The 12,188-nt window shown below is 38.3% G+C and overlaps 1 protein-coding gene across 1 annotated transcript in view; it reads right to left on the bottom strand.

Moving 5' to 3' along the window:
- Nucleotides 1-5,138: 5,138 nt before the first annotated feature.
- RNF170 (ring finger protein 170) overlaps nucleotides 5,139-12,188 on the bottom strand; it is an 18,577-nt gene continuing 11,527 nt past the window's right edge. The window contains exons 5-8 of the mRNA XM_042449773.1: nucleotides 10,664-10,772; nucleotides 10,058-10,131; nucleotides 8,466-8,570; nucleotides 5,139-5,882 (exon numbers count right to left, since the gene is read on the bottom strand). Of these exons, the coding sequence (XP_042305707.1) occupies nucleotides 5,613-5,882; nucleotides 8,466-8,570; nucleotides 10,058-10,131; nucleotides 10,664-10,772 (558 nt within the window). The 3' untranslated portion in view covers nucleotides 5,139-5,612. The remainder of the gene's footprint in view (nucleotides 5,883-8,465; nucleotides 8,571-10,057; nucleotides 10,132-10,663; nucleotides 10,773-12,188) is intronic.

The following is a 12,188-nucleotide window of genomic DNA, read 5'->3' as shown; positions in this document are numbered from 1 at the left end:
TGTATTCTTTTCAGTGGAACGTATTCCAAGGGAAAGTATTATAGGATTCCAGCCTAATGCTTTCTCATATGGAAGTCCAGCATTCACAGTTCCTACACAGTCCTTGCAAGAAAGCAATTAGTAGGTGGCAACGCTGCTTTAAAAGTTATACTGGGTGTGAAAGGAAGCATTACGTAATGATGTATATATTAATTATTATATGGGATATCAATAACTGAGAAAACTGTAGGAGGGAAAACAGCTGTTTTCTCTTGCCAAAATATGTATAGCAAGTTTTCCTAGAAAAGATATCAGCCGTCTCCAAATCCATTATTATTTTAATCCAGTTCTATTGTATGAGTTTGATTCAAAAACAGTACAGTTTCTGATTTAAAAAAAAACATGTAAAAGTTAATACTGGAAAATAATTGGAATGAGAAATATCTTGAAATAAATCCAAACAGCTGCATTATCTGATGACTGAGTTGAAAAAATCCTAGTGGGTTCAACTTGTATTAGGAATTAATGAAATGGCAAGGGTTAGACACCATTTTGAGTGGCATAATATAGGCAATAAATACAATGTGTGTGCAATACATTCAAGTGGTGCATGTCCAACACCAAACATTATCCATCAAAGCCTGGAAAGGGAATTCCAGATCAAAAAGTAAAATACAGGTTTGAAAAAAGATTGGAGATAGTATTCAATGACTGTTTTCCACAGGTCCTTGTCAAAATCACATTGAGGTTACACAAAGGTCATATGATCATTTCCATATTAAAATTTTAAGACAACAATTTGTCCAGTTGTTAAATATAGTGCCTTCATAACATTCAGCATCAAATAAAGACAAAAGTAGACAAGGTATCTCTTGTACATGTAGGTAAGCGTACATTTGTGTTGAGGGGAAATGTATGTTCTAAAAAGGCAAAATGTTCCAATGAAAGATGTGTGGGAATGCAGAACAAGGGCTGGGAACAGACATAGAATAAGCCTTTATGATTTTTGCTATTTTCACAAGGGGCACAAATGCTTGCAAAATGTCTCTGTGCTGAAGTACTGAATAGTGACAGAGCACAGGGGTGTGAAGTTGACTTCTTGGAGCATCACCAACAGTGGTGTGGGCTATGTTTTGAAGTACAAGTGCTCATCATGGGTTTCCATGTTCAGAGCCATAACAAGAATAGAAAAATGCTGACAGTTGTGTTATTCCACTTTTCCTAGCAATTTTCATCTTCACCAGAAGGTATTTTGTAAATCTAATGGATTTTAATTGGTCATTCAAAACCCTACCACCCCCCCAAAATACTATGAATTGCAAACAGGGATGATTGATAAAAATACACTGTTGCTGGGGAAAATCTGTTCTGCATCCTGCTCCATTAGTGCACGAGGATTTCAAATAAACCTGAGGGAATGGGAATCTTGATAACAGGTGATGGATGGGACCTTTCCCTCTGCTAAATTAGAAAATACCAGTGCTTCAACCGTGCAATCTCTAGTTCTACTATCCCAGGAGCCAGCAAAAATGGGCTGTGTGGGACTTCCCCAAGCCCTTTCTACAGCCTCACTTTTTATTTTTTAAAAATATTTTAGTTTGTTAGTGAACAGCTAAATGCCCTATAGTCATCAGGAAAATGATTTTATATCTGCAAACACATTTGGCCAACCTGAAAACTTCCCTTGGCTCCATGGAATTTATCCTTCCCTTTACTACACCACTGAATCACCAGCAGCAGAGAAAGCACTTCTGTCTCTATGCACCTGCACACAGGGTATGGGAGACATCCAAAGCCTTTGCTGATGATTTTGGTATATCCCCATGTAGATAGGATATAGGGCACTGATGGTGAACCTTTTACAGGCCAAGGGCCCAAACTGCAACCCAAAACCCACTTATTTATTGCAAAGTGCCGTGTCCCTCTGGCTTTCTAGTAACAAACTATGGCAAACTCTGTGCTGGGCATTAAGGCACCAAAAGAGTTCTAGTTACTGTAATAAACTGAAATCCATTTCCTCAAAGCATGGCTATCTCTGTATTACTAGAAAATACAGATGGCAACACATAGTAGGTTTAGCCTGATCTTTACTTTTGCAATTCTTTCAGATGTACAAAAAAAGGCTTTGGAAATAATATCAAGGACTAAAACAAGCCCTTTATGCAAATGTATATACTTGATTGAGACTCTCTTTTTTAACCTGTGCTAATCCCTTTGTACTTTATCCTAGAACTCCAAAGAAGGATTTGGGTTGGCCAAACACCAAGCAATACTTAGTGAATGAAGTGACATCAACTGTTTTTTCACCTGAGGTAGCCAACATATTACTACCACCTACTAGTGATGACAAGTCCAAAAGAGAGCAGAAGCAATAAAAGGTGTTAGAAGCAGCCTAAAAAACATCACGAATATACAATTTTTCTCTTTATCATTCTCCCTTTCATTAAAAAATTAATCAGATCAAATATGGATAGAATAAATTACCATAAGCTTCACATTGAGCCAGAACATTCAAACATTTCCCCCCATTATTTAAGATGTATAGGTTTAAGACTACATTTACAGGAATACTTTAAATTGAGAATGGAAATTGTTGTGCATTTTTAAGAGAAGTCTGGCCTTGTTCATACAGAAGACCTTAGGTAGAAAACAGGAACGCATGCTCACTTTACAAAAGTTATTACTCAGCATGTTCATTTGAACACCCACATGTCTACATTGGGACTCAAAAGCCTTATGTCAAAATGGACACATGGATGACAAAAGATTACAAAAAAGGTCATTAACATGAATATAAAAAGGACCAAATACTGCATTTTCAAGTAGGTGTTTTAAAAATGAGAGCTGCTGTGTGTGTTTAGGGATATTTGTTTTCTTTGGCAACGATTTGATTGAATTGAAAATCGTGTTGCTGTTTGTTTTTTTAATCTAGCCTGAAAAGATCAGTGCACATACTACTGTCTTTTCCTTAACCATGGTTATATCCTTGGCAGCGGATGGGAATATCTTGTACTGCCTTCATTTGACATGAATTGAACTCCATAATTAATCATGGTTTAAGAATTGCATTATCACTGACTTCAACTATGGTTAAGCCTAGTCAATTTACCACATTCAAACAGTATTAAAAACCAAGATTTGAATGTTTGAATAAAACTATTGCTAATATTAACCACAGATACCATCAGCACCAACATAAACCTTCAGTGTATCAGGAGGAGGAGGACCCTATGTCTCTTCTACAAAACTACAATGTTCCTGTGGTATGTGCTGGGTTTTGTTCCAGCACCCCATGGATCCCAAAATCTATAGAGGCCCAAGTCCCATAATAAAATGGTGCCCCTTATATAAAATGGCAAAACCAAGGTTTGCCTTTTTAAAACATTCTTTAAAAAATATATTTTGAAGCCGTGGATGGTTGAATCCATGGCTATGGAGGGCTGACTATATCTCTTAATAAGTCCCATGCATTCTAACAACAAGTTAAATCTCCCCTGTAAATACTTCAAGTAGTAGTTTGTCAGGTATCAAGAACTAATAAGGACTTCATGGTTGATAAGAAAGCAGAAGCATTACATAATACCAGTCTCAAGTGATACCATCTATTCTTATTTGGGAATATGTCTTGAAAACCTTGTACACAGCACCCTGATAGTCAAATACTTATCTCCTGTTTCCCTAGGGTACTCAATACACCAATGTCACTGTCCTCCATATGTCTGAGTAGATAAATAGGTGGAAAATTGGTTATAGGTCAATGCAGACCCTGTATTTTCACATCCCTTCAGCCCCTATTGTCTCCTTTAACCACCATTTAAATCTAGAATTAAATGACTCAAAGGCCAATGCAATTTTAGGCTGCATCAATAACAGTATAGTGTCTAGATCAAGAGAAGTAATAGTGCCACCTTATTCTGCTTTGGTCAGGCCCCACCTGGAATATTGTGTCAAGTTCTGGGCAATACAATTTAAAAAGGACATCGAGAAACTGGAGCGTATCCAAAGGAGAGCGACTAAAACGGTGAAGGGTCTGGAAACCATGCCAGGAATGACTTAGGGAGCTGGGGACATTTAGCCTGGAGAAAAGAAGATTAAGAGGTGATATGATAGCCCTGTTTAAATATTTGAAGGGATGTCACATCAAGGAGGGAACAAGCTTGTTTTCTGCTGCTCCAGAGAACAGGACCCGGAGCAATGGATGCAAGCTACAGGAAAAGAGATTCCACCTCAACATTAGGAGGAACTTCCTGACAGTAAGGGCTGTTCAACAGTGGAAAACACTCCCTCGGAGTGCAGTGGAGTCTCCTTCCTTGGAGAGGAAGGGTGGCCTTCTGTCGGGGCTGGATGGCCATCTGTCGGGGATGCTTTGATTGTGATTTCCTGCATGGCAGTAGGTTGGACTGGATGGCCCTTGTGGTCTCTTCCAACTCTATGATTCTATGAAATAATGCTTTTCATAATTCTTCAGGACAACCATGTGGTACAAGCCTGATCCTATGCATATTCATACAGATGCAAATTTCTAAGCAAACATGCATAGGCTTTTCTGAAGTAAGAGTTTCTGATAGATTTCCATGGTCCCCATTATCACTATTCTTTCAAACATAGTCAACCTAAAATTCAGTTTCAGATTTCAGTTAATTTCTATATCAACCACAGCTGATCCCTTATTTAATCCTGCACACGATTAGAAAGCCCCGTTATGGTTTAAATGAATGGTATGGCAGTCTGCACCAGACTTTATAACCAGGGCTGAGTAAGCTGTGGCACTCCAGTTCAGCAGCCTTAACCTATTTTTTTATAGCTGGCTGGTAACGTATATAGGGAGTTGTTGCCCCAAAATATCTAAGAGGCCACAGATGCCCATCTTTTAATGTAAGTCTCTGTATCTCATTAAACTAGTTTTAATTTTATCCAAGTCATGTTAAACCTTGCAATGTTAAATCATAACACATGTTATCATTAACCATGGAGTGGACAGTGTTCAAGATCTCTCTCTTAGTATTGGAAATCCCACATTCCATTGAACAAAAGACAGGTGGAGAGAGAAACTTGTATAATTTTACATTGCTGGAGTTGAAGCAATACTGTGCTCATCACATTTGTGCAATATTATGTCACAGCCCAAGCTTATTTATGAAAATTGTATTGCCTGAACATTAGCTGTTCTTTAGAGATGATGAACTATTTTATTAAAAAACAAATAATCCCCCCACACCCATAGTGAAACATGAAACAGTCTTTTAAAGTGTACACTCAATATGAAATTATACATTGAACAGTGCCTTAAGTATATATCCAGCTCATTCAAATACTTTTTTTTTGTTAAACATTTCCCAGCAAAATCCCTTTCATAACTAATGGCACCTTGAATAACATACAAGTATCCATCTGTTGTAAACATATGAAGGCATGTATTATATCTTGAATTAAATCTCTTTTATATAACACACACTTAAATTCCAGTTCACTAATTATCATGATTTCAATTCTTCATGCTTGCATAAGATGTTTGGCTAGAAGCTATTGAACAGCAGAAACTGAAAGTGTGTCAAGATGCTTTTCTTCATAGTGGCTCATTTAATGAAGCATCCTCCTTAATGGTCCTGAATATTAGTCACTGAAACTTGTCTTCATCTATTCAGCCTCTGAGTTACAACCTCTCGGTACATGATAGATATATATATGAGTAACACAAAGACCACAAAGAAATCATCTAAAAATCCCAGAATTCCAAACAGGGCTTCAGGTAGAAAATCCAGGGGAGATGCCAAATACAACAAAGCTCCCAGAAGACAGAGGAATATTCTGATGCGGAACATCCAGAAAAGACCTCCAACGGAAAACATTTCTCTGAATGCATGACGCAATAGTGTGGGCAAATCCATAATCCTTTCCATAATCTGAAGAAGATGTATAAAATCAAATTTTGAGTTTACGTTATACACAATGCACAATTTATCAGTTGATTCTGACTGATTTTTAGTTCACAAGAGGAATTTTACACACACATACAAGCTAATTAATACAGACAAAAACTGTAACGCTGCATACGTAACATGGGTATAACAGTTTCAGGTCAGACTGTATCCACGAGCCATTATCCTTGCACTTAAAGGTCTATACCAGAGATGGGCAACTGTGGAAGTGTAGAGGGCAGAAGTGTAGGGGGCCACATTACCCGCTTAGGATAACTTGAGGATCATACCCCCAGTGCATCCACTTATGAAATAAATAAATAAATAAATAAATAAATGCCCTATAGGAGATATTTTCACAATGTTTTAGCACCTTCCTGAGCCATTCTCCTTTTTTAAAGAACAGAAAGTCACTTTCTGTTCATTTCCTGTTTCAAAAAAGGCAACTCTTGGATCTAAATTGGCCAGGATGAGACAAAAACATGGTGGAAATGCCCCTCACACCCTCCAAAGCAGGGGGTGGCCAAAGTGCAGCCCTCCCAGCCCATTTTCATGGCACTCCAGGGATCCTAACAAATCTTTTCTTCATCTCCCCCCCCCCCCCCCAATGTTTGTTCCCAAATGCCCCTAAGGACATGGGAGCATTTTTGCCTTTTTCTCTCCTGTCAGCTTGTTTATACTGTACTGTAAAACTCCCAAATATGTGTATACAGAAAGCCTTTTGTGCAAAAGCTAGATAAATGATGAATAAAAAACTGCAGTTATCTGCCAAGCCTCTGTGCCTACAACATGATTTAAGAGTGCTAGTCCACAGGACATAAACTATAGATACTGTGAGATGAAAGTCCTGTGTGGTTGAGATAGTAGAGAGGCTGAATTATTAAAAAGTATAGAAGATAAATAGCAGGAGGTATGCTTTCCAGTCCCCACACCTCCAACAGGTAGGGTCTTGTGCCTACACCTCTCAAAGGAGGCAATAGATGGGAGAACCAAAGATTGTTGTAGAACTGTGAGGCACAATGAATGCACTGAGGGATTTTTTTACAGCTTGGAGCAACAGTGGGTGTATACATTAACCCCATCAATATGCTGCCCTAGTACAAAGAAAAAAACAATCTCACACCCTTCCCTATTTCTAAAGATGTAAGGAAATGTGGGCTTGTCTTGGGGTGCATCCACACTGCAGAAATAATCCAATTTGACAGCACTTTAACTGTCATGGCTCAGTACTATGGAACTCTGGGAGTTGTAGTTTGTTGTAGTCCCAGAGCTATTTAACAGAGAAGGCTAAATATCTCACAAAACTAAAATTCCCAGAATTCTATACCATTAAACCATGGCAGTTAAAATTGTGTCAAAATGGATTGCTTTGTTTATGGTTAATAGACCTGTCAAGCATACAATAACTTAGATCACATAAACAGAAAAGTTGCATTAAGCAAAAACCAATATAAAACAGAGAGATTATATTAAAATACAGAAAGTTAAGAGTAAAATTAAATGATGAAAATAGATCGCAGCATTGGAGATAATTTTGATTATGAAATTATAGATCTAGGATATAGATCTGTTAACCAGACCCATTTTAAATATTTCTGCAGTGCAGATGCTACCTTGGAAGCACAGCTATAAAAAGATAATTCTTGGAAGGCCAGAGTTTGTCATTTTGACTCCACTGTCATATAATGGAGGGTATATGCCAGTGAAGTGTAAACCTTAGCAAGTTATACCAAGCGGCTAAGCAAACTACATATCTTTTGTCCAAGGATCTACCCAGCCAAGTACAAAGATGGTCATTACCAGAATGATGCCAACTAGGTGATGAACTGTCCATATAGACTATAAATATAATAGCTGTGATTTGTACTGACAGGAGTACCTGCATCAGTATAATCCTAGATCAGGGGTAGGCAATCTTTTTGAGCCGGGGGCCGGGTTGCTGTGTCTCAGACAACTGGGGGGCCGAAGCCAAAAAATAAATAATTAAATAATTTTTAAAAAATTAATTACATAAATAAACCGGGACAAATGTAGGACAAAATTTTCAAATGGAGGATACTTTTATTGAAAAATGGAAGATACGCGAAAAAATGTCCTGATTTTTTTAAAAAATATTAAGATAAATGCATGTTTCTGAGGCTTCTATAGACAATTGACCCACCATGCCCTTCACGCGAGAGGCCAAAGGCCCTGGCGGCAATCGGCGGCAGGACTGGGCTGGGGCCGGTCCCAAGGCCTTGCCGGGCCGCATCCGGCCCGCGGGCCGCAGGTTGCCTACCCCTGTCCTAGATCTTCACAATACTTCTAAGGCACCTTGAATGTCCTTGAAGCACAGGAGCAAGCAAATTCAACAGCCCTCAAACCTTATAGCCGAGGATGAGGAGGAGAGTAATTCCTACAGCTGCACTGCTCCATGATTCTGAAGTGCACTTCAGGAGCTTACCTCATCATCATTTTCCGGTCCCAAGAGAAATGCTGGGCATTGCCATGCTCACCACAGGGTATTGTAGCACTTGTCACTATAAGTAGAATAATAGTCTGTCTTACTGACCCCCTCCCCACACTTACTGATCTTGGCTGTCCTGAGAATCTTCTGTTGTAATCACTGACATCCTGAAGCACCTGTACTGCATCCTCTTGCCCCTCATTGAAGAGTGGTAAAAATAAAGTTACCTGAATAGAAGAAAATCAACAACAAGAGTAGAAAACCATTCGTTTAATGTACGCATAATAACAGATTTTTGAAAGGTTAAGCCTAAGAGTTAAACCCAGGCTCCAGGCTGGAAGCAACATTAGAAGCATTCCTGCCAGGTATCTCCAACATCTATAAGGGTTATAGACACTGTTGAGCTCACAAACATCTGGGAGTTTAGTTACTTGTTGCATTTTAAAACCACCCTGGATCTATAGCTGTTTGGATAGTCTATACCTTCATTAAAATAATAAATGAAAACAACAACAAATAATAAAACAGAACAGGTTAAAATGTCCACAAAAATAATAGTGCTGGAGTCTGAAAGCACTGAAACATATTTACTAAAGTTCCTAGGTGAATAAAAAGGTCTTCACCTGCTGTTGAAAAGACATCCAATGAGCATCCAATGAGGTTCTTTGAAGAGGTCATTTACAAGTGGGAATAATGATGTTCTCCCTTTGTGCCACCTGCTATGCCTCATTTGGTAGGGTCACTCATAGAAGGGACTCAGATAATGACCCTAAATCCATTCAGGTACATATGGGAGAAGATGTTATGTCATGTAAGCTGTCCAAAACTAAGTAAAGCTTTCAAGACAAAACCTTCATTTAAGTTGGGCCTGGATAGGAGGCAGAGCTGATGAAATATTGATAAAACACGATTATCTCAACAACAAATTAACAAGAGCTCTTTTGGAGTAAATGAAGTTTTTAAAGGCAGCCCCATATATAACACACTACAACAACCCAAGAAGGATCTGAAAATCAGGTGTTTTACCTCAAAGAATGTGCAAAGTTACTACAAGATAGCACAGGAGCATTTATCTACAGCCTAAACAAAACAAGAAATGTGTCCACAGACTCATAAAGCAACATTAATTTATTACCTGCTTGCTGTAAAATGTTTTGGGACTATGTATATATGTTGATTTTAATATTGTTCTAATCCATGAAAACATCTGTCATAATACACACGGTAGAATGCTCTGGATTCTTCAAGTTCTTTTTGTTATAGCAGTTAATGTAGCATTTATAATGAAAAATGATTTCCATCAGTAGATGTAAAGCAAACGCTTATCTACCATAAGCATGAATTGTACCATTTTGTGATATACTTAGCATGAATTGTACCATTTTGTGATATACTTAAGTGGAGAAAGAAGATAAATACTATTTCCTAAATATTGAACAATAAGCATAAGGGCAAACTCCAACTGTTAGTTCCAACAGGAACAGAAAGATTAAATCAACGGAATGTTGTTAAATCAGCACTTCTGTAAGCCACATTGATTAAGAGGATCTACTCTAGTTGGTACTAACAGCTGGATTTAGACCCCACTGTTTTTAAAACCATACTTTCAAAAAACAGTAAAATCCACCACCAACCTATTAAATGTAAAAGTAAAACAAGGGACAATGTTTGTATGACTATGGCTTGAACTTGATGTTAAAATAACAACTTTTACCGTCTGTCTGCAGATGGGGCAATGTATCGCACCTAGCCATGATCCACATCTCCAATATGCAATAATGCAGGGACCTAAAGAAAATATCACCATTATTAGGCATGCAAACCGAACAATAAGTAAAGATAAGGACCCCTCAAAAAAGAGGAGCTGATCAAAATGGCTTGAGAGTGGAAATGGAGCGGGAGTGGTAGGGAGGCTAAACTTCCCATAAGACATTAAATCACTGGTGCAAAGCAGCATTGTCAGAAATCTTTACAGACAACATTGAAGTAGGTGTTCCTTCCGCTGAAAATAATTTAACAGCAACAGACCACTCTGCCTAAAATTGTATGAAACTAACCTGTATGACATTGGCATTATAACAGTGGTCTTTGTAGGGAAATATGCAAAATATAAAGCTAAAAATGGGTATGATTACAAGAGACAGTAATTTTATCTGAAGAAACGTGCCATGAAAACCCATGATAGGTTTGCCTTAGGGTCACCATAACTCGTAAATAACTTGATGGCGCTTAACAACAACAACATGTTACTTTGGGTACCAACATTCTCATCTTAGTAGTATAAAAGAAATTATACAGACACATTTGTGCTTTTGCCTACCACAGAAAAGATGCCCACAGTTTGTTTCAGTAGGAAATGTAGCCTGTTGTAGACATACTGGGCAGGACATATCAGTGTAGAAACGCTGCCTGTCATCAACTGCATTCTCCTGGAAGAAATTAGAAGTGGCAGAACACGTTATTTTACCTGCCAGAAACTGCAAAATGATCCAGTCTCTAATGATCAGATAAAGGTTTTTCAGAATAATGATATTTTTTTATGTGTGATAGAGAGTTCCATACATAATAAATAATATATCAAGAGGAATAAGAAGAATCAGACTTTATGAGCTTTATATATGGCAGTTTCTTTCCTTAAAGAAACTTGGGTAAATTGAAATTCCATTCAGAAATCTTTCATGATCTTTTTCTTTGTGCTGCTGTTGGATGGTGTGGATTTTCCTCAGGGAAAACGCTTTAGTATTTACAACATTTACAAGAGATGGTGCCATTTCAGTCATAACGGGCCAGAGGAGATTACCATACTTACTGATTTGGTTTTTGATGGTCATGAGACAACCTCTGCAGGACTACTGTTAAAATGGTCCTCCACCAGAGACTAACAGATCCAAAGGATCCCTGAGTGCTTAGTAGGATTTTCCAGATTCTAGCATTGGTAATTCTGTTGACGACCTGGTTGATCTGTGGAATAGGGAGATGAGTCGGGCAATTGACATGGCTGCTCCCAAGTGTCCTTTACTTGGGTGCAGAGCATCGACTTCTTGGTTTTATGAGGAGCTCAGCAAAATGAAGTGCTTGGGTAAGTGACTACAGCGAGACTGGAGAAAGGATCGAGCACACCTTAAGGCCCAATTTAGAACCTAGCTTGCAGCAGTTTGCTGCATCTATTACATCAGCTCAATCTCATCCAGCTCAGCTGTTCTGGACACTTAAAGGGCTATTACATCCAAGACCTCAGATTGCTGAGGAGGAGCCCTCAGAAAAGTGCTATGAAAAATTTGCTAAAACCTTGTGGAAAAAATAGCTTGGATTCCTTTTGACTTGGGCTCCACATTGAAGGTGGCAACTGGGGCATGTACTTCTCCGGTTTTGATGAATGAGTTTCAAGTTGTTCAACATGATGTGGACAAGCTGATTGGACCCATCCAGGATAATTAAGTTTGCCGGAGGAGGAAAGCCCAACTGGGTGTTGAAGGTAGTAAATGCTTCTTCGAAAGAGGGCTCTCTCTATATATATATACAAGAGATATGACGCCATAGAGGTTATAGAAAAATGAATTTTATTTAGAGCTGTGTGAAGACAATGACATATAATTTCAAAAAGTGTATAAATGGATTCTGCAACTAGAGAAAGACAAGCCTGTAAAAGAATACATGATAAGGTGGACCCAAAATTTTAGGCACAATATCCATAAGGATGGATGGGGGGAAATGTAGTACAGTACGATACATTTACTTTGTGAGGTGAGTTTTTAAAAAACACAACCTGTATAAAATGATATCTGAGCCCAAATCAGCTGCTGAAAATGGCCTAGAATGTTTCAAATCTATGTTGGGGAGGGCTA

Source organism: Sceloporus undulatus, chromosome 2 (genome assembly GCF_019175285.1).
Source record: "Sceloporus undulatus isolate JIND9_A2432 ecotype Alabama chromosome 2, SceUnd_v1.1, whole genome shotgun sequence".
Taxonomy (NCBI): Eukaryota; Metazoa; Chordata; class Lepidosauria; order Squamata; family Phrynosomatidae; genus Sceloporus; species Sceloporus undulatus.
Note: the sequence above shows the minus strand (reverse complement) of the source record. Positions and strands in the feature narration are given on the sequence as shown.